General features: G+C 48.7%; 1 protein-coding gene across 12 annotated transcripts in view; it reads left to right on the top strand.

The window, feature by feature from the left end:
- CACNA1E (calcium voltage-gated channel subunit alpha1 E) overlaps positions 1-22044 on the top strand; it is a 492838-nt gene that overhangs the window by 418168 nt on the left and 52626 nt on the right. For 7 of the 12 annotated variants that reach the window (XM_063795000.1, XM_063795010.1, XM_063795038.1 and 4 more), the window contains exons 21-27: positions 3208-3264; positions 4417-5067; positions 5470-5783; positions 8607-8766; positions 9857-9986; positions 10699-10758; positions 11478-11584. In XM_063795000.1, the coding sequence (XP_063651070.1) occupies positions 3208-3264; positions 4417-5067; positions 5470-5783; positions 8607-8766; positions 9857-9986; positions 10699-10758; positions 11478-11584 (1479 nt within the window). The remainder of the gene's footprint in view (positions 1-3207; positions 3265-4416; positions 5068-5469; positions 5784-8606; positions 8767-9856; positions 9987-10698; positions 10759-11477; positions 11585-22044) is intronic. The other 5 variants (XM_063795020.1, XM_063795026.1, XM_063795047.1 and 2 more) reach the window with 1 other exon arrangement.

Raw genomic sequence — 22044 nt, 5'->3', positions numbered from 1 at the left:
CAGGCAGCCTCTTCCTTGCCTTGTGGGGCATGCCAGGGTTGTGTGTTGAAGCGGGGGACCTCCCTCCTGCACGGCCATCATCTTGCCTTTGCCTTTCGTAACAAATGCCTGGCCCCTGGATCCCTCTTCTGTGAGTGAAAGAGAAAAATTCCCTTCCAAATCATTAAAGGTTGATAGGGAAATGCCAAAGATTGATAGGGAATATTCCTCTCTGGAATATTCTCTGGGCCTTGAGTAATTTCTACTCCACCTTCCCTGAACTCATGAGTTTGGGTTAAAAACACATACACACAGGTATCCAAAAATGTGGATGGGTAGGACTGGCTGTCACTTAGGAGTGGGTGGTTCTATTTACTGAGATGAGGAAGCCTGGGGGAGAAGTGGGTTTAGAGAGATGTGAGTTGGGACAACGCTTGGCCCAGAGTAGAAACTCACTATTTCTGGAATGAAAGAATGAATGAAATGTGGGTAGGCACAGGCAGGGCCGTGGGAATTGAGCAGAGTGTGCACCAGGGCACAGTGAGGTGGAAGGACGTGCTGCAAACATCCAAGACCAGCAGAGACCCGGGCTTTGGTGCTGTACATGTGCTGTGAGGTTGGCGTTGCTGGTGTGAGCCACCTCCGGGTGTGTGTGCCCCGCTCAGCTGTGTACACTCTGCTCAGGTATGTACCCTGCACAGATGTGTGTGCCCTGCAAAGACGTGTGCACGCTGCTCGTGTGCGTACTCTGCCCAGGTGTATGTGCCCTGCACAGGTGTGTCTACATTGCTTAGGTGTGTGTGTCCTACATAGGTGTGTGTCCTCTGCCCAGGTGTGTGTGCCCTACACAGGTGTGTGTGCTCTGCACAGATATGTGTACAATGCTCAGGTGTGTGTGCATTTTGCTCGGGTGTGTGTGCCCTGCTCAGCTATGTGTGCCCTGCACAGATGTGTGAACATCGCTCAGGTGTGTGTACCCTGCTCAGGTGTGTGTGTACACTGCTCAGGTGTGTGTGCATTTTGCTCGGGTGTGTGTGCCCTGCTCAGCTGTGTGTGCCCTGCACAGATGTGTGAACATCGCTCAGGTGTGTGTGCCCTGCTCAGGTGTGTGTACACTGCTCAGGTGTGTGTGCATTTTGCTCGGGTGTGTGTGCCCTGCTCAGCTGTGTGTGCCTTGCACAGATGTGTGAACATTGCTCAGGTGTGTGTGCCCTGCTCAGGTGTGTGTACACTGCTCAGGTGTGTGTGCATTTTGCTCGGGTGTGTGTGCCCTGCTCAGCTGTGTGTGCCCTGCACAGATGTGTGTACACTGCTTAGGTGTATGTGCCCTGCTAAGGTGTGTGTGCTCTGCACAGGTGTGTGTGCCCTGCACCAGTGTGCGTACATTGCTTAGGTGTGTGTGCTCTGCTCAGTTGTATATGCCTTGCTCAGGTGTTCATGCCCTGCTTGGGTGTTAAGGCGAAACTGCTGATTTCCGACTACACTTTAAGTGCAAACATGGCTATCCATGAAGAAACACAGAAGAAGCACTGTTAAAAAGCAAAGTGCCTGAGTGCTAGTTATATTTGTCTCACTAATATACCCTGTGACCTCAGAGAGAAAACCACTCCGATCTCAGAACCTCTATTTCCTCATCTTTGAAATGAGAAGAATGCCACCTGCCCTTCCTATCCCACAAGGGCTATTGTGAGGCGTACACAAGGTCTCATTCATATGAGTTGGAGACATGTGGATGCTTCTCTGTATGATTTTAGGTATGAATGTAAGTTTGAATCTGTGCATATGTGAGTAGAGAGAATGCTCATGCTTGTGTGTGTGAAAGAATCCTTCCACGTATGTACACTCTTACACACATGCTTCTGGATAGCTGGTATTTGAATATTTGAGAATTTGCAAATAGATGGTGTGATGTGCTTTTCCTAGCAGGTGTGCATGCTGCCTGTCTAAAGCGTACGCTTCTACTTCTGTATCTACCCATGCTTCTTGGCTCTCCCGCCCCCACCTGTGCCTTGTTGCTTTGCAGGTCACTGATGCTGAGGGTTGTATTCAGTTGAGGAGCTCACAGGCTTCTCCACAATGATGTCTGCATCAGTGGGTGCTCCTGGGTGGCCACACACATGTGCACTGTGCATCTTCCAGACACCCAGAGTGGGCCTCAGACCAACTGCCTCTGCTCCCTCAGTCCCACCCTTGTGTGGGGCTCTTCTGCAGACATGTGAAAGATGGCAGTTGAGGGGGATTAATTTGCCTAGCATGTTCTCCGTGGGTGGGCATCAGCTTTATCGGGAAAGGAACAGCATTTGCCAACATCCCAGGTCCAAGCAGGGCCCACTGGGCTGGACTGAGTTCATCAGGCCAGTAACTGGGGCAGGCTCACTGCAAGGATAGCCCAGATGTGTTGTCCTCTAGCTGAGCACTGAACCTGTGCTGACAGCTTATTTACCAGGCATCCTGTCTGTTTTTGCGGGCACAGTTCATACGTTGCCATTCTAACCTTGTGTTTGTAAGGACACAACATGCATATGGAAGAGAGTTTTCTCTGTACAAAGCTAAGAAGGTCAATACTCTGCTCTGCCCAGCTGAACATAGAACAGGGTCTATGGCCAGGGCCTCTGCGTTGCTCAAAGGCAGAGGTCACTGCTCACATCCTGGAGTACATGGATGGTGGCCTACGGAAAGATGGTGCTGCCTCTGACCATGGACCACTTCGTAGCCTTGACATCGTGCATGGCAGAGCACTTGCTCCCCTGCATGTTTTGTGAAGCTGGGTCAGGGTCTGCTATGGGAGTCATGAGCTGGGGAGCCACACCCAATGAATGTGCTATGCTAGCCCTAGAAATGACTCGGGGGAGGGGAAGAAAACTACTCAGCAACATCTACAGGATTTCCAAAATAGGAATCTGAAGGATGTGTAGGTGGAAGTTTGCGTGCCTATGAGGCATGGTGTTTGAGCATCTGGAGCTGTGGATCATGTGAAATGGCATAACCTGTGTGCCTCTGCATGTGTGCTTCAAAAACTAGATCCATGTATTTGCACATAGCAAGGAATCGAAAGTCACTCCATTGGAGAATCGAATGTGGGGAGTCTACAGAAGGCAAGCAGGCACGTGGAGACCTGATGGCCACACAGAGGACTCCCTGTCTCCCTCTGGAAATCTGCTGGTGGCTGTGGGGCTTGAGGTTCCTAGAGGTTGGGGTGAACTGAACCTGTCCGTTTTTCTTCCCCAGAAGAGACAGAAGGAGAAGACACCACATGTCGATGTGGGAGCCACGCAGCAGCCACCTGTATGTGTGTACCAGTTTGCGTGTTTGTGAGTGGTTACGTGTGGGCGTGGGACAATGTGTCATTGTCCTTGCCATAGACAAAGTGGCACTGGGTGTGCATGTCAGTGTGTGGCTTGGTGTGTGTGTGTGTGTTCCGTTCACATGATCTGTGGATATGCCCTCTGCACCTCTCAACATTTGCTTATATCAGCGTGTGTCTACCTTTGTGAACTGTGTGTTTTTCGCTCTTCAGTCTGGCCTGTGAGTGGGTATATGTTGTGTTAGTGTTGGTGGTTATACCTCTCACGTAGGTAGTTGTGTACAGCTATGTGTGGGCCTCAGCGAGGATGCGTGTGGGTACATGCGCGTGTCCCCTTCACAGTTTGTAGGTGTGCGCCCACAGGCACAGGCGCAGGGAGGAGGTAACTCCCCCTCCGCCCAGCGAGCCCTCTCCCATGTGCTCTCCCGCACTTGTCATGTTCATGATTTCCTGCTGCCCCATGAATGCTCCTCTAGGCCCCTGGGCTGAAATGCTCGATCGCAGTTTTGAGTATGAGCTGCTGGTGGTCTCTGCACTTAGCCTTCTCTGGCTTTTATTAGCTATTGTGGAAGAGACTCCTAGCACTCTTACTTTTGAGGGTGATATCAAGACTTTTTGTAATAAGTCTGCCTGGCACTCTTCTTACCCTTCAATGGTATCTGACCATTTCAGCCCTCATTATCCCGGGCTGTAACCTGAGAGGGAAGGGAGATGAGGGGGAGAGGAGGAGGAAAGACCTTTGACCTTGAATCAAGGGCCATTGAGTGTGTACAAGCAGATGCCCCGAAAGCAAGGAGAGCAGGGGAGTGAAGACGTGGTAAGCCTGTGGACGGCTGCCCCAGCAGGCCCTGGGGACTTGGAACTCCTCCCAGGGTTGATGCCTACCCAGCCCTCAGCTACTACAAAGCAGGGATTGGAGCGGAAAGTACCTGGGCTGGGAGGCACCTGCCCGATGAGCTCCTCACGTGTGGCCCGCCTGCTCCTCGCATCTTTCTGTGCTTCCTGTCTGCAGGTCCTGGGCACTCCCATTTGCCCCCACCATGTGTCCTGCCCTCTCACATGGCCCCTGTGGCCACCCTCCCTGCCTGCAGCTTCCGGGCTCTGACTGCGGCCCTGCCCTTTCCCCTTGGCAGGAGGGAGCGGAGGCGCCGGCACCACATGTCCGTGTGGGAGCAGCGTACCAGCCAGCTGAGGAAGCACATGCAGATGTCCAGCCAGGAGGCCCTCAACAGAGAGGAGGCACCGACCATGAACCCGCTCAACCCCCTCAACCCGCTCAGCTCCCTCAACCCGCTCAATGCCCACCCCAGCCTTTATCGGCGACCCAGGGCCATTGAGGGCCTGGCCCTGGGCCTGGCCCTGGAGAAGTTCGAGGAGGAGCGCATCAGCCGTGGGGGGTCCCTCAAGGGGGATGGAGGGGACCGATCCAGTGCCCTGGACAACCAGAGGACCCCTTTGTCCCTGGGCCAGCGGGAGCCACCGTGGCTGGCCAGGCCCTGTCATGGAAACTGTGACCCGACTCAGCAGGAGGCAGGGGGAGGAGAGGCTGTGGTGACCTTTGAGGACCGGGCCAGGCACAGGCAGAGCCAACGGCGCAGCCGGCATCGCCGCGTCAGGACAGAAGGCAAGGAGTCCTCTTCAGCCTCCCGGAGCAGGTCTGCCAGCCAGGAACGCAGTCTGGATGAAGCCATGCCCACTGAAGGGGAGAAGGACCATGAGCTCAGGGGCAACCATGGTGCCAAGGAGCCAACGATCCAAGAAGAGAGAGCCCAGGATTTAAGGAGGTGAGTGAGTCACAGGGCTCCCAGATGGATGGCACACAGACTGCTGTTAGGTGTTCCTCAATATAAGCCTTTCTGAGCTCCAGTTTCTTCTCCTATTATAAAATGGAAATGATGCTGACACACACTTTGTGAGGTATGAATAAATATAACAGGCAGCGGGCTCTGTCCCCCCAAAAACGAGGGCCTGTTGGAAGTGGGTCGTGGATAGAAGGATGGGAATAAGGCAGTGGCCATGGCTTGTGGGTCTTAGCACCTCTCTGCCTGTCTGGGTGGGGTGGAAGGCAGTGGTGGCCTTGTACCTTCCAGGCTGCCTGAGCTTCCCCGCCTTCCCCTTGTGCCAGGCACACCTGCCATTTGGGGACAGCGTCTGAGCACCAGCTCTCTCTTCCTCTCTCTTCACAGGACCAACAGTCTGATGGTGTCCAGAGGCTCCGGGCTGGCAGGAGGCCTTGATGAGGCTGACACCCCCCTAGTCCTGCCCCATCCTGAGTTGGAAGTGGGGAAGCACGTGGTGCTGACGGAGCAGGAGCCAGAAGGCAGCAGTGAGCAGGCCCTGCTGGGGAATGTGCAGCTAGACATGGGCCGGGTCATCAGCCAGAGCGAGCCCGACCTCTCCTGCATCACGGCCAACACGGACAAGGCCACCACTGAGAGCACCAGCGTCACCGTCGCCATCCCCGACGTGGACCCCTTGGTGGACTCAACCGTGGTGCACAGTGAGAGCACAGTCCCTGTTCCCCTCCACCCCCAACTCCTATCCCATCTGGGGCTGGGGCCATGACAATAAAGCCACATGGAAAGCACCACCAGGAGGAGTAAATCATCCTTCAAGAAGTAAAAATGAGTGGCAGTTTTCTCCCAGTGTGCAGAACAAAAATAAGCTAGCGTTCTCTTCATCTTAAATTTTTCCCATAAAATTTCCCCAGGCTTGTTCCTGTGACCACCCTGAAGTCTTCAGAGTGATCACTTGTGACTTTGTGCCCAGTTAGATATTCAGCTGTTTGCTTTGGTGTATGAATATTTGATGGTGTTGTCTGGGGTCTCCCAGGTGCTCTGCTGCCCCGGCAAGTTAGGGAGCCTCTGATGGAGTGGACCATGGCTCTGCTCACTGAGTGATCTTGGAAAAATCTCTGCATCTCTTGAGGCCTCAGTTTGTCATATGTAAAGTGAGAGCATTGTACTAGATGATCTCTGAGGCCTTTCCCTGTACTAACATTTTATATGATTCTATTGCTCTTATCAACTCTTTTTCTCCTAGGAGCTTTTAGCCACAAGTTCTCCCCATCACAGTTCCCTTAGGCAACAAATGTTAATCAATGGTGTCCTAAAGGGAAACACAGCCAAAAAAAAAGCACTTCCCCACCCCTGCCCTGACCCTACATCCCATCCCTGTATTCATCCTACACCTTATCCTTGCCCTGACCCCATACCCCATCCCTGCCCTGACCCCACACCTCATCCCTGCATTATGAATTCCACACCCTATCCTTGCTCTGACCCCACACCCCATCCCTGCCCTGACCCCACACCTCATCCCTGCATTATGAATTCCACACCCTATCCTTGCTCTGACCCCACACCTCATCCCTGCCCTGACCCCACACCTCATCCCTGCATTATGAATTCCACACCCTATCCTTGCTCTGACCCCACACCCCATCCCTGCCCTGACCCCACACCTCATCCCTGCATTATGAATTCCACACCCTATCCTTGCCCTGACCCCATACCCCATCCCTGCCCTGACCCCACACCTCATCCCTGCATTATGAATTCCACACCCTATCCTTGCTCTGACCCCACACCTCATCCCTGCCCTGACCCCACACCTCATCCCTGCATTATGAATTCCACACCCTATCCTTGCTCTGACCCCACACCCCATCCCTGCCCTGACCCCACACCTCATCCCTGCATTATGAATTCCACACCCTATCCTTGCCCTGACCCCATACCCCATCCCTGCCCTGACCCCACACCTCATCCCTGCATTATGAATTCCACACCCTATCCTTGCTCTGACCCCACACCCCATCCCTGCCCTGACCCCACACCTCATCCCTGCATTATGAATTCCACACCCTATCCTTGCCCTGACCCCATACCCCATCCCTGCCCTGACCCCACACCTCATCCCTGCATTATGAATTCCACACCCTATCCTTGCCCTGACCCCATACCCCATCCCTGCTCTGGCCTCATGATCTCCGTGCATTAATCCCACCTGCTGCCCCGCAATCACTGAATTGTGACCACAGGGTTCCAGCCTTGCTGTTTTCCTCTACTTTTTCTGTATTTACTCTTTCACATGACAATCTTTCCCCTCCCTGTTTTTCTTTCTTCCATGGCTCCCTCTCCATTTCCGCATCTTCTCTATAGTCAACGTGCCACTGCTACTTCAGAAAGTGCAATCTCCCATGTCCAGTGCATGCTTCAGTTGACTTGGGCATGTCTCGGGATCCCAGACCCACAGCTCTTTTGGTGTTTGTTTGCTTTAATACATAAGAAGTGTTTTGGGCCTTCTTTTATGAGAAAGAACATAAAGCTTTACTCTCCCTCTGTTGTAATTCCAGAGCTAGTCTTTGGTCTTGGTCATAGGTAAAAGCATGTGATAGGAAGGCTTTTGGATACTTCTTATGACTTACTCTTTAGGAGGCCTGGGCATGGGCCAGGACCACCGAGGTCCACTGCTGACACAGGGTTCCAGGGTGGAGTCATTCAATGAGCAGGGAGCAGTGGGCGAGGGTGACTGGGGCCCTTTCCCCACTGTGACAGCTTCAGCCTCCTGCCAGTTTAACCTACACCATGTCTTGAGTATGGAAACAGAGCAGCAGCTGAGAGCTCCCCTCGACCTCTGGCTCCTTCGTCCTCCCAATCCTTGGATGCAGTCATGGACCTATACTCACATGAATATTGCATTCTCATTTCTACATTAATCATGGCCAAAAAAAGCACAGCCAGAAAGCCTGCTGCAAACAGAGTCATGATTTCTTGAAATCTTCCATTGCAGGGTGATTCAATGAAAGGCTATAGGATTTTGAACTGGGAACCCATACCAGCTGTATGACCTTAGGAATGGTACTTAAATTGCCAGAACTTTAGTTTTCCCATCTGTATCATGGGAGTAATAATACATGCCACTGAGGGTATACCCCTCAGTGGGAAAATTCAGTAAGTGAGCATGTACAAAGAATCCAGAGTTTAGATATAAAATCTAAACCTTGTGAATTTTATAACAGAAACATCATGTTGTTTATCAGACTGTAAAAGTTCAACCTTAAAAGTGGAAACATGATCATGGTCATTTATATGACATAAAAGGTTATTTCTCATAACATTTGGGGAGGGTAAAAATAAGAAGAGAAGAGGAGTTTAACTCAGTGTCAGGTAGTAAATACCCCCAGTGCCTGCAGGGCACCTTGTTAGGGACATCCCTGGAGCCCTTTCTCCTCCTCTCCTTTCATCCCCAACTAAACACAAATGGTGCCATTTTCACATGCCTCATGGTTTCTGAAGATTTCAACGTGTTCCTCTTGCAGTTAGCAACAAGACGGATGGGGAAGCCAGTCCCTTGAAGGAGGCAGAGATCAGAGAGGATGAGGAGGAGGTGGAGAAGAAGAAGCAGAAGAAGGAGAAGCGTGAGACAGGCAAAGCCATGGTGCCCCACAGCTCAATGTTCATCTTCAGCACCACCAACCCGTAAGCCACCCTCGCGTTGCTCCCTCTTTAGTGCTAGGGTAAACGGCCAGGTGTGAGGCAGGGCAGGGTGAAGGGGAGAGGAAGGATGGGGGCCCAGCCATCTTCTTAAGCCTTCCTGGTGGAGCATGGCCAGACATTGAGCATCTGAGGTGCCCCCTAAGTGAGGTGGGTTGGTAAGTTAGTCAGCCTCTGAACTCTGTGCCCATAGCTGAAAAAGTAACATCGACAGGAGAGCATGAGAAATGTCATTGGAAAGGAACTCTTTACCAGTCTTTGGTCAGTAGGTAGTGTGGAGGGAGGAAGGAAATCTACTTGAGATTTTGCCACCAAATATTCCAGAAGTGGATAGAGCCAAGAATGTGGAGCCTAGAATGACCAGATCACCTGTTGGAGTTGAGAGTTTTGGTCACACTGCTCTACATGTGGAGTTTTGAAATGGTCTGCTCTGAGCATGCTACTCAGAGCAGAGGCAGGGACATGAAGTGGGGGTGACAGAGCGGAGTCTGGAAGGTTAGATTCAGGAAAGATGGAATTTGGGAAGAGCGTTCCAGCAGGGCTCTGGGAAGGGAGCAACCTGAGTTAAGGCATGTGAGCCATCCATGGCTAGAATGCAGAATATAGAATACAGTTACTTTAACCAGAATAACCTGGGGCTTATGAAAACTCATTACTGCTTTCGTCAGGAATTTTAGAATCAATATCTCTTTTTATGTTTTTTGGTTCTTTGCAATTTCCTTGGGATGTCCCAGTTTCCTTACAGTGGGAGAGTAGACATCAAGATACAGCAGAGGGTGCTATGCAGCTGCCCTGAGTTGGTAGGCTGATGCTGGCTGCTCCCCATGGCTCAGACGTGTCTGTGGATAATGTATCTTGGCTTGCGTGCTGCAGCCTCTAACCAATCTGATTACCTTCCTCCACTGGGGCTTTAAATCAAGGGTGGTGGCTGAGAAATTAAATTGCTCTCCCTGGCGGCTTCCTTTGGCAAGGGCCTGGCTGTCTGGAAGGGGCCAATATGTGTATGCGGGAGTGAGGAGTAAGGGCATGGGCGTGGTGGGGAGTGGGCCAGCTCAGCCATGCCCACTGCCCGCAGGATCCGGAGGGCCTGCCACTACATCGTGAACCTGCGCTACTTTGAGATGTGCATCCTCCTGGTGATTGCAGCCAGCAGCATCGCCCTGGCGGCAGAGGACCCCGTCCTGACCAACTCGGAGCGCAACAAAGTGGGTACACAGGGGCCATGTGCCAGCCTCTGTAGTGCTCTGGTGCTCACCCCATCCCAGCACTGGAGGTGAACCGAGATGGTAGCAAGGTTTCTGGGGAATGAGCAAGGGTTGGAAATTGCCCACTCCTGTTCCTCAGGGCGAAGTATGAACCATTCCCAGACAAGCCCCTTCTTAGCCCAACATACTACAAGGCTCTGCCCCAAACCGGCCAGGGCTCTGCAGGGCTCTGCAGCCACCCATGGGCTTGGATGTGGGTCTAATATAGGGTCATGGATGGTGTGTGTGAAGCTGGCAGCTGCAGCTCCACCACAGGGGGCCAAGGCCTCTCCTGGGGTCCCACGGGTATGTGTCAGGAGACTTGAGGGACGCGAGGAGGACAGGAGCTGACAAGGATTTCAGGTCCCGAGCCTGAACTAAGGGACAGGTATGTGGGCAATTCAGACCCAAAATGCTAAGTTCTGGCCAATGAGAGGGAGCAGCCAAGGAGTGGCCACTGGGTCACATGGCTCCAGCAGGGCCCATGCCCCTCCTTCTGGCATTTCTCTCTCAGTCCAGCTAGTGGCTCTAATTCCAAGCCTTTGTTCTGAGGGTGCAGTGGGTGAGGGCCAGGGTGGGCGTGCACGAATGCATGTGTCCTGGCAGGTGGGAGCTCATGTAGTAGCCTGTTGGCCACACATGGTCATTTCCTTCCACCATATGTGTCTTTCAGGTCCTGAGGTATTTTGACTATGTGTTCACGGGCGTGTTCACCTTTGAGATGGTTATAAAGGTAAAAACTTCTAGAGAAAACCTGGGCTCTTGGGTTTAGATGGGTCACCTGTCTGCTCCTTAGGCTAGAGCCCTTCCTCAGTGTTACCACCTACCAGCCAATGGCAGCCCTCAGTAGAGCTTCTGCCGCCCCTTATCTGGCCTCAGAATCCTGAAGAAATCTGTCTCAGCAAGACATGGCTGCGTGGATGTGTTTGTACTGGTGCAGGCCTGTGGACATGGCCCAAGTAGGAGGCAGGCAACAGATATGCAGACAGGGTTGGGGCCTGCACTCCCCTCCCCAGTGCTTGTCTTGGCTGAGCCTGGGTGTGTGCCAAGGCAAAGGGCTAGGTAGAGATGAGTCTTCCTGGGCTTCATCTAGTCCCAGCCACCACAACACTCCATAGTCTGTCTTGTTCCCAGCCTCATCCATCCAGGATTTTACCCATCTGTGCATATGTGGCAATGCCCAGTGCTCTGAGCCATAAATGAAGGAGGAATGTGGCAGGGTTCTGTGACAACCAAGGAGTCTAGTGAACCCTGGGTGACTATGAGATGGGGGCCTCAGGACTCAGTTATGTGGAGAAAGCCTGCTGGACCTAACCTCTCATTCTCCAGGTCCTAGCGTAGGGTTGGTTGTGGAGACAGTGGCAGTGGGGGCACTGCCATGATGAACAGAGCTCAGGTCAAGTGTTGCCCACACTTTCTTGGCTCACTGTGGCTGTTCATATCCTTCTGCAGATGATAGACCAAGGCTTGATCCTGCAGGATGGGTCCTACTTCCGAGACTTGTGGAACATCCTGGACTTTGTGGTGGTCGTTGGCGCACTGGTGGCCTTTGCTCTGGCGTAAGTGACTCTTTTCTTATTTGATTCCCTTCCTTCCCCTCTTCCTGGAGACTCCAGTTGATTTGAAGCCCTTTCCAGAAATGCAACATGCAGGGTGATGCCAAAGAATGCCCCCGCTGGAAATCTGCTCCCCAGTCGCCCCCAGCAGAGCTCCTGAGTGCCTTGCAGCTCCAGCTCACGTGACCTGAGTGGCAGAATGGGGGAAGCAGGAGTAGGGGAGCGTCAGGAGGGAGAAGTCAGAGGCCCTAGGAATTCCTTTCCTAGAGATGAGTAAGCATGGGCAGGCACTCACAGTGTGGACAGTGTTTCCATGCATTCAGCAATGGACCCAGGAACAGCTTATGGGCCCTTTCTTTCTTGAGTGTGTCAATCAAGGAAGCAGCTTGAAAGAAAGATGCAGAGGGTAGAGCAAAGTTGAGGATCACAGAATCCTAGGCATGGTGAGGTTTTCTGTTCATAGCAGGTGTAAACGAGAGCTCTTCCAGGGATGCCAGAACCATGCTTTTGCACAAACCTAATAATATGTTTAATCTCCAAAAGGAAAGGCTTTCCAAACTTTCCTTGATAACATACCTAGGAAAACAGTCTTAAACCATTCAGGCAACAAAATCATGTTCATAATATTTGTGGGATTTTTTTTTTCCCCTGCACATGGATCCAGCTCTAGCCAGTTTTCAATCACATTCTGACATTTCCTGTGGAATCTAGCCAAGGAAAGGGCTCTTCTAGCCCTCCTGGGTTTAACTAGGAAATGGGATGCTTTCAGGGCCTTTTTCCTAACCCGGTGTATAGAGTGTCCCAGTAGGATGAATGACATCCTCAGGGCTCTGTCTGTACCTTGTTCGCCCTGAGCAGCTTCAGCCTCTTCCAGGAGGCACAACAGAATTCTCAGAGCCATCCCTCAAGTCTCTCTGAGTACAAGTGGAAGCCTCATCTTTAGGCTAAGCAAGGCTAGCTACACTGTGTAGTGAGGCAGGAGAGCTTTCAGGAGCTTCTGTCATTGATGGCAGCTGCAAAAGGAACACAGTATCTTCATACGTTTACCCTTCTGAGTGGTTTACCCTCCAAGGGTTTGCCCTTCCAAGTGTTTAGAAAGAGATCACCCTTGGAAGGGTTTACCCTTCTAAATGTTTAGAAACACAGGGAAGCTGACAGTGCTTCTCCCCCAAGCTTCTCTTCAAGCACTGTCAGCTGCTGTCTCTTATCCTTTCTGGCAGAAAAACAGGTGGGATAAAAATTACCAGATGTTTCTCAAGTGGCCTGGTGGGGGTGGGGATAGTGGAGGGCTCTCTCTCTTGAGGAGAGTTACAAGATACACTCCCAGCTGTGCTAGGAGTGTAGGATCTCCCAGACCCTGGAACTGGACTGTGTCCACTGCTTCCTCAGCCATGAGAGACCCTTCAAAAGAAAACCACATTGAGCATAGTTTGTGACTCTAAAATGGGCTGGTGATCAAGGTAATTCCAGTGTCCCTTATCCCCTTGTGCACATGTTAATTCCATTGTGTGCAGTCACCTTTGTCCCCCACAAAAAGAAAGCTTTCTGTCACATGTGGCTGGACTGTTCTTGAGGAAATTTTACAGAAGCATGGGGTATTTTCTCAAGCATCTGGGCCCTGTCTGGATTCTCATGGTGCAATGAAAGGAAAGGCAGCTCTGGCTCCAAAAGAGGGACTTCCAGCTCCTCTTCCGTCTTCTTGGAAAGAAGGATTAAAGTCTGCCTTTGCCCTAAGGAGACCCACCTTTTTTGTTAGAGATAAATATTATCCTTAGGTTTTTAAAAGGTCAAGTTCCCTTTTCATTTTACAAATTCATTTGCATAGATTATTCACTGTATCATTCTTCTTATTTTGATCTCTAAAAATCATGTGTCTCTCTTTGAAGTATAAAGGACAAAGAGATAGAAGCATATAGGAAAGAACCCACCCGATCTTTAGGAAGAACAGAGCCCACTGGCATAACAGGACAGAGTGGCAGGAAAGGTTGGGCTGTGGAACCAGACGGGCTCTTGTTTGAATCCCAGCCCCTCTACTTTCCAGCTTTGTGTCCTTGAGCCACACAGCAAAATATTAACCCTCCTAACCTCAGTTCTCATCTCTGAAATGCAGATAAAATAATGTGTGTAAAGTGCTTAGGACGGGGCCTGATGTAGTGTGAACAGTCAATACATGTTGATTCCCCTCCTCATCCTTCCATTCTCTTATCACATCGTGAAATCCAAATATAGGAGCAAGTACATATTGATGCGCAATGTATACAGATAGATGTGTGCAGGCTGGCCCAAGACCTAGTTGTTTTATACAGACACACCCCCCTCGCCTATGCCCGTGTGCCTGGTAACCAGGCTGGTGTGTTGGTGCCAGTGTGGGAGGAGGTGTGTTTTAGAGGGAGCTCCTGCATGCCTGCCCATTGTCCACAGTCCAGACATCTCTCCTGAGACCCAGAGCAGTGATGATGTGCGGTAGAGCTGTCATCTGTCTTGTTCTTTCTTTGTGCCCTTTGAAACGTGGCGGTGGTGGCTTTGGTGCTGGTGGCAGGGGAAGCCTTAACAGCCCCGGAGCTGAAGCCTCTCTGTTGGTCCTCAGACCAGGTACAGTGCAGGGGCCCCCAGGAACCCCCTCGTTCTGGGGTCCACACTTATGTGATGGATTGAGAGTTATGATCCATCACTTGCTTTTAGTCATGTTACTTCTTGAACTCTCTCTTCATTTTCTCTGAAACATAGATGATACTTGCTCACCCTTCTCCATCCATTTTCTCTTTTGCCTTCAACTTCCCAAGCTTGCCATGCCCATTCCCTCTCCCCTTTCTCCGCTCATGGAGCAGGTTCCCACTCCCCCTCCTTTGGCCTTCGTCACATTTGCTGAGGGAGGTCCAGGTAATGCTTTCTCTCACTCATGCACCCATGCTTTCTAACTCTGCCCTGTTCCTTTCCTCATTAATCGTACCAGAGAATTCAGCTCTCCCATCACTTTGATGGAGTTAGCCAGAGTCCCACCTGCCAGCAGAGAGAGGGCCTGGCCTGGGGCAGAGAGTGAAAGAAGTCACTGAGCCTAGATTTCTCATGGTCAGGGGCTCAGGCCAGCAGAAAGCCAAATGTGGGGTTGTCTGCAGGCTTGTCAAGTATCTCTCTCCTTGTGTTTACAACTTTCGTTATCATATCCCATATATTTGCCCCATAATGTCCACCATTCAAATAACCTTATTCCTGTCCCAGTCTCTTTCTGTCCTTCTTGAAATTGAACCATGACTTAGTGAGGAGGCTTCTGTGAAGCCTATTGCTTAATAGACTTGAGCTATGGTGGTTGCCATGGTAGCATCTTTCTGTGGCTCCTCAGAAACCAGGGCTGACATGGCATTCCTTCCACCACCCAGCCAGAGCCTTCTCAGACCCTGGCCCAACTCCCAGGAGCAAAGCCCCTCACCGAGTGGGGGGAGTGACCTCTAGCTGAATTCTCAAACAAAGCTGTGGTGTCCCCTGAGCCCTCCTGCCGAGGCGTGTGCCTGCCACCATGTATGTTTTCTACAAGCATATATGTTGTTTATGCAGTGGCTGAAGAGAAGACTGTTCTCCACAGCTACATACATCAAGTTAAGGGAACGTTTATAATGTAAACCTGGAAAATTCCATTAGGGAACTTTATTGACTTTTGAGGAGGAAGGGAAGGGGATTTTTTCATTTATTTATTTTTCTTCTTGGATTTATTTTAAGTGTGGGCAGAGCAGTGGATAAAAAAATAAATGGAAAGTTACCCACATTGCAACTTTTCTGTTCTTTCCAATTCACTTTTACATTATAAGGCATTTATAAGAACACTCAGGTCTCCTTCCTTAAGCCCAGCGTCCCTGCAGGGAGGTGGGCAGAGTTTTGGCAAAGGTTGGGTTCAGGGCTTCGTTATTCCGCTGCCCTCACAACACCCACTTTCTGGGCCACATGGAGACAGAGTGTTTGCTGACTATAAATGTCCAGAGCTGTGCCTTCTGTACTTTGAGGTTTCAAGAAAAGTCTGGTGAGTGGCTGGATCTATGAAACCTTCCTCTTTTTTTCTTTCCAAAGAAGAGGGATTCTTTTGTGTGATTTTATGTGAAAGGACCAGAAACCGCTTTGTCTAGTTTCCACACACCCTGTTGCCATCGCTGCTGCTTCCCAGACTCCTGCATGGAAGGCAAAGATGGTTACAGCCTTGGCATTTCTGGGGATCTGCACATGAGGCACATTCCCCTGCTTTGGGGGACCCTGCTCCCCAACCAAAGTCAGCTGCCTTGTAGGGAGGTCACGTAACCACTACACAGATTACATTCATGAACCTCACAGAACCCTCATGTTTCATGTGTTTCATGTTTAGTGAAGTGACTTGGGCAAACAGGTGGGCAGGGACAGCATCTCTGGAGAAATGTAGGAGAGGACCAGGACACCTGTGCATGTGTGTCTTTCTGTGTGTGACACCTGCACTCCAACCCAGGACTCTCACCCTCTCCATTTCCACTGCTCTACAACACGTTACTTGACTAGCTCAATTCACATGAGCAGGTGAGCTCTCCTGGATTGGATTCTAAGTAGTCATCTCACAGCTTATAATTGCTCGTCAGCACAGATGGTTTAATAGAAAAATAACTAGCAATTCTGCTCCCATCTCCTCCCCCACCTCGGAATTTACCATGGCCTGTGCATCAGTCAGTTACACAGGCTCTCCGGCGGCTGACGCCAAAGCTTCCCATTGCCATTTGCTGTTGTAGCAGGGCATGGGGTGAGGTCAGGACTCCCTGGCACTCAGGAGATTTGGCTCACAGCCGCACTTGGCCTTTCATTATTCAGTCCTTAGCCAGAAACGAAAAACATGAGTCAATCTGCCTCTTGATGCCAGAAGGAACTGGAGTTCCCACATTAGCTTTTATTACATTCTTTTCATTGAAGTATGTCACTTTCCTGACACTTGACACTCTGCCCTAGTCACTGAGATGGATAAGGTCCATTGAATGCATTCAGCAGTAGCTGTAGCAGCAGAGTTATATACACAGGCATGGACAATTTTAGATTTGGAAGGATCCTAAGGAGCCACATAATATGTTCCTCTGGGAGCTGGGCATGGTGGCTCATGCCTGTAACCCCAACGAGTCGGGAGGCTGAGGTGGGAGGATTGTTTAAGGCTGGGAGTTTGAGAATATGGTCCTCTGGTTCTGGATTTGCTTGTGGGATTTTGTATTTTAGAAGGTGAGAATGTGCACATGTAAGAAAGAGGTGGCTATTCAGCACCAAAATGCTCGTACACACTCACGCTCAGCACAGCATAGAAACAACAGACAAACATTTCACCCTAAACCTGGCTGTTTCTTTCTCCTATTCTTCACTACCTGCCTGTGTCTGAGGCAGTCCCCTCAAACCTCCAGCGTTGCCTATGGGTCTTCTTTCTTGACAGAACTTCCCTCTTTTCAAACTGAAAGGGGAGTCTTCCAAAGGAAGCAGTGACTGCACATTAATCTTGGAGGCAAAAAAAGTGGACGAAGTCCTGCTTCATGCAAAGAAGATCCATTTACCACTGAGCCAGACAGGCCATCCAGTGCCCCTGTTCTGTGGAAGAGAACGAAGGATTAAAATTAAATTTAGCCGTCAAGTAGCCCGTTAACTGTGGATTTAGGAGGCCAGCTGAAAAGGAATTGGAAATTTCCAACTGTAAGCAGATAGGAGGATGTTGTTTCCTGACACTCCAGTTTAAAAGTCACCTCAAGAATGACTACATCTGATTTTTGTGCCCAGACAAGGACACTAAGGATGATCAATGCCCATGGACTTTTGAGGTGCCTACTACTATATCATAGCTGCCTTGAAAATGGAGTTTGGGAGGGAGTAAGGAGGGACAGAGTGGCAGCCACATGGAGGGAGTGAGTGTCTGAAAGGAGATAAGTCCTCAGTCTACCTACTCTTGGCATTAAGTCTCAGCATGCATATTTTTTAGTGAACGCTGGAAAATGTGTTGTCTGCTGCATGTGACATTGGTACTGCTGAGGAACTGCCTGTAGAATATTCACTTTGAGACCTTTATCTTATGGAGGCAATGGGTGTGAACACCCAAGTATTTTTTTTTTTTTTAATTAACAGCATGAAATTGGGAGATGGTTGGTTGTAAATGGGATCTCAGCCCGTGGCCACAGACCCAAGCAAAATGAAATGATCCAATCAGGGAACACTGCCCTATCCACACGGTAACCAACAACCAACTAGACCCAGATATAAAATGCACCCTGTGAGCCTTCACAACCATGGGAAGAGCCCAGTACTGCTGGATTAGTGGAAACTCCTCATAGTGCCCTCCAGATTTAAAAGTAGATTTTAGAGTAACTTGAGTCGGAAGACTTCATAATGGGACTTGGGGACCATCAACACAGATCATGCCAGCCACCTTCCTAATCCACATGCACAGGGGCACAGCCTAGCATTTCAAATTAGTCTTCAGTGGGACAAGTGTATTGGGTGGACTTCCACCAGCTCCAAGGCCTTCTTAGAAAGATCAGCAGATGAGGTGTCTTTGGGTATGTTTAGAATAAGACAAAAGAGACAACTAAGTCCACTGTTCACCAGATTGAATAATAAAACTGCTAGGAGACAGTTAGATGCTCTGCTCTCTCCTGCTGCTTCTCAGTGTTTGGACAAAAACACCTGTCAGTTGGAGTATGGTGCTGTGTATAGCAAAGGAGAAAGCTTGCAAAAGGCTCTCGGGAGTGTGTGTGAGGAGCTCGTTGAGGTCCATGTGCAAGAGGGAAAGGATTATGCACCACTTAGCATAGAGCTAGTGCTCTGGTCACATGACAAAGAAAGATGGCAGAATAACAATGGATTGAGGGTTCGAGGGTGACCCCAAGAAATGCTGAGGCATGGACCACGAGGAAAAATAAACCCCAAATGATAGCCGCTAAGCAGTGACAATGTCAAAGTGGTAAATTTAAAATTTTCACAGAAGCAGATGAACATATCCTTATCTGCAGATCCTAGAGAGACAGGCACTGCCAGTGCAAAAGGGGAAACTTCCCCATGGGTCTTTAGAATTTTTAAAGTGCTTTCACACTCTTTATTTTATTTATCACCGAACAGTCCTGTTTTACAGTTGAGAAGTGGATTGCCTGAGGTTTGACTAGTCTGACTCATTTGACTAGTAAATAGCAAAGCCAGTTCTTGAGCAACCTTGGTGTTCTGATTTGAAGTTCAGTGTTGTCTCCATTATGTTAAGCGCCGTTCTACACATCATGTTCTAGTTAGCTCCAAGCAATTAACCCCTGTAAGCTAAGAGCAGTGGCTTGGTATAGATCTCTCCTCAACCTACAGATCCTTCTGTCTCTACCTGGTGACAGACAAGACCTATGGGTAGATGGAGAAGGTCATCCCTGAACTTGTCCATCTTGTTGTTTCATCTGTAACTTTTTTTTTCCTAGGAACCCTCATAGACCCTAAACTGATTACAGGGAGTGTGATAGCTTAGTATTTGAGATCAGGAAGTACTTGGTCCTTTTACTGTTTCCTTCTTTGGTTAAAACGCTCCAGTGGTTCCCATTTGAAAGGCACTCTAACATCACTAATAAGAGCATAGGTTTCAGAGTCAGGCACATTTAGGCCTGAATCCCAGCCCTATTATTAACTGCCTTAACTTTGAACCTCTGCTTCTTCATCTGTAAATGGGGATTCAAAATAATATTTTGGTCCTATAAGCATTAAATAAGGTAAAATGTATTTAATGTCTGCTATAGTGCCAAGGACTTAGTAATTGTATAATAAATGATAGTTATTATTTCCTACCAAATAATAGTCCAGACACATTAGTGAGACACTCGAGGCTCCTCACAGCATGACCCCTCCGTCTACCTTTCACTCCTGCAAGCCTGGCCATTCCCTGAGGCAAGAGATTCCTTCAGATCCCTGAGCTATTCCCCACTCATGGGGTAGGGCAGAAGGCCATGGCACTTAAAGGACAGAAGGGTTCTTTAGATCCTGATGTCCCTGCTCTGCCCTCATGGGAGGAGAATCAGTTCCTGGCAGAAATCAACTTGAGAGCATGTCCTTTGAGAAGAGGGGGCTGGGAGGTGAAGAGCAGGATTACATTGAATGATGAGTAATTACACATGAAAGATCTGGAGGGCAGCTTGACAATTGAGCTGGAAAATTCTCGTCTTTTACTGATGAAACAAGAAAAATCTGTCTTTTTTTTTTTTGCTGGAGAGCAGCCAGGAACTTACCAAATAAATAGAAAATAAATGGTAAAATGGGTGGCCCAACTGAGTCCCAATTAAAGTGAGACCAGTGCATCCTAGTATGTGGAATTGTCCTTAGATTTTAACATTAGAGTCAATTTTTGAACCTGATAGAAATTTTATTAATGAGGCAGTGTAAAAACATCTGATTATAATTTAGTATCAGAGACTAGCAAAGTGTTATCGAACAATTACATTTAAATGATTTGTAAAATGCACGTGAATTATTTCCTAAACAGTGTGCCTCAATTAAGGTACTTGAAGAGCTCATCCTTTTAGTTTGGTGAAATGTCTTCCTTGCGATCTTGTTGGCTTTGATAATGGCTTAAATCACTCTTGTATGTATGGATTTGGGAGCAGTACTTTGGCCTAGTCCATGTGTAAATTATATTTTAACTAATGGGACTAAATTGTTGAGGCTTTTCTTGACTCCAGGGCTTTGTTATTCAGTACTCTTTTCATTTCAAATGGCAATTTTAAAATCAGTTAAATCTTGCCCCTGTTAACAAAACTGAGGATGAAAGCATATTTTTCTGCAGCTATTCCAATTCATAGCTTTTCAATGGCTCCTCTGCAGTAAGAGACCTGATGAAAGATGCATAGAGCAATGACTAATTTTATTTTTTTTATTTTACTTTTGGCCTGTGTCTGATTGCTATCCTTGGCTCAGACCTGTGGGAGTTAGGATGTGACAAATAGCCCCCCCAGTGGTTTGGCAGCCACGTTCAGCTGTTAAGATTAGAGTGTACCATTAAGGAACCCTGTTTTCCAAAACAAGGGACAATGGTGAGTTTGCATTATAACATGCCTTATATGGTATATGTAGTAATACAATGAATTATACCATGATGTTTTACTAGGATTCTGGGGGGAAATTAATTCAAGAGAGCAAATTATACCCTTTATCCACGTGTGTGGGAGGAGCAGGAAATATTGGGCCCTCCCGCAGAAGATGCATGTCTATGAGCATGACCTCTGAGAACCTTTTCAGATGCTGCAGGATAGAAAGGTCTCCGAGATAAGGACTTGAGCTAAGCAGAAGGCAGAAGCTTGGGGTGTGTGATCCTAGATCACCTGCCCATATATTGATCTCCCACCCTATTCTTACATCTTAGAGATATGAAAGATTATCCCTTAGTTCTTCCTTAAGACAAATGTAGCCTGGGGAAAGGGAAACCTTTGTGGTTATTTTGGTAAATTTTTTAATTGATTTCATTTTTCCTATGGCAGCTTGCAGTTATACTTTTATTTATGTGCTTGTTTACTTGAGGTCTATCTTCCCTACTAGACTAGGTAAGTTTCAAAAGGTTGGCAACCTCATTTGTTCACAACTGTATATCCAGTATGCAGAACAGTGCCTGACATATATTAAGGACTCCACAGATGCTTGGTATATGGATGAATAAAGATGTGTTTGGCTGACCTACCATATGCCCTGTCTTATATGTGAGAAGATGCTGGGGAAGATATTTCTGTCCTCTGAACATTTAGAGGTTATCACATTAAGGATTTAAGGTTTATAAGGCCTTGGGTCTAATTCCCAAGTCATCATTCATTTGGCATTTATAGTGAAAATTAATTTAATTTTGAATATGGGATCATTTGTTGAGTAAAATAACCATTAGAAGTCTTTGCTTGTGACATACAGTAGTGGAACATAGGTTTGCCATACGTTGGCAAAAACTAAGAAAGGAAAGAAAAAAAGTAACCTTCATCACAATGTCCAACTAAGAACCAAAACCTGAATTATGAGCACTTCTTCTCAGCAGCAGGCCAGGATAGGGAATCATGAGATGCAGGTTCACCTATGTTTCTAAACTCACTCAGTGAATGATCTTAGGCAAGGCACTTCCTCCTGGGGCCTCAGTTTCCTGTGCAGTTGGGTGGATTTCAGGGATCTCTGCCAGCTCAGAAATTCACTGTGCTGTTTGACAGAACCTTGAACTAAAACCTGCTGATGCAGAGCCTTAGTGGTTAAGAGCAAGAGCTTTGATCATCATACATGCTTGGGTTCATGTCCCAGCTCTGCCAGCTGATGTCGGGCACTCAACCTCTCTGAATCTCTTCTGTGAAATGGGGATAGTGATTCCTATGTGCTAAAGTTAGGAGGTTTAAATAAAGATTTGCACTAAAATTGCTTAGCACAGAGTCTGGCCCAGAATAAATAAATATTCAAAAAATTTAGAAGTTGTCATTATTTCTATCTTGAAGATATTTATGCCC

This window comes from Pan troglodytes, chromosome 1 (genome assembly GCF_028858775.2).
Source record: "Pan troglodytes isolate AG18354 chromosome 1, NHGRI_mPanTro3-v2.0_pri, whole genome shotgun sequence".
NCBI lineage: Eukaryota > Metazoa > Chordata > Mammalia > Primates > Hominidae > Pan > Pan troglodytes.
Note: the sequence above shows the minus strand (reverse complement) of the source record. Positions and strands in the feature narration are given on the sequence as shown.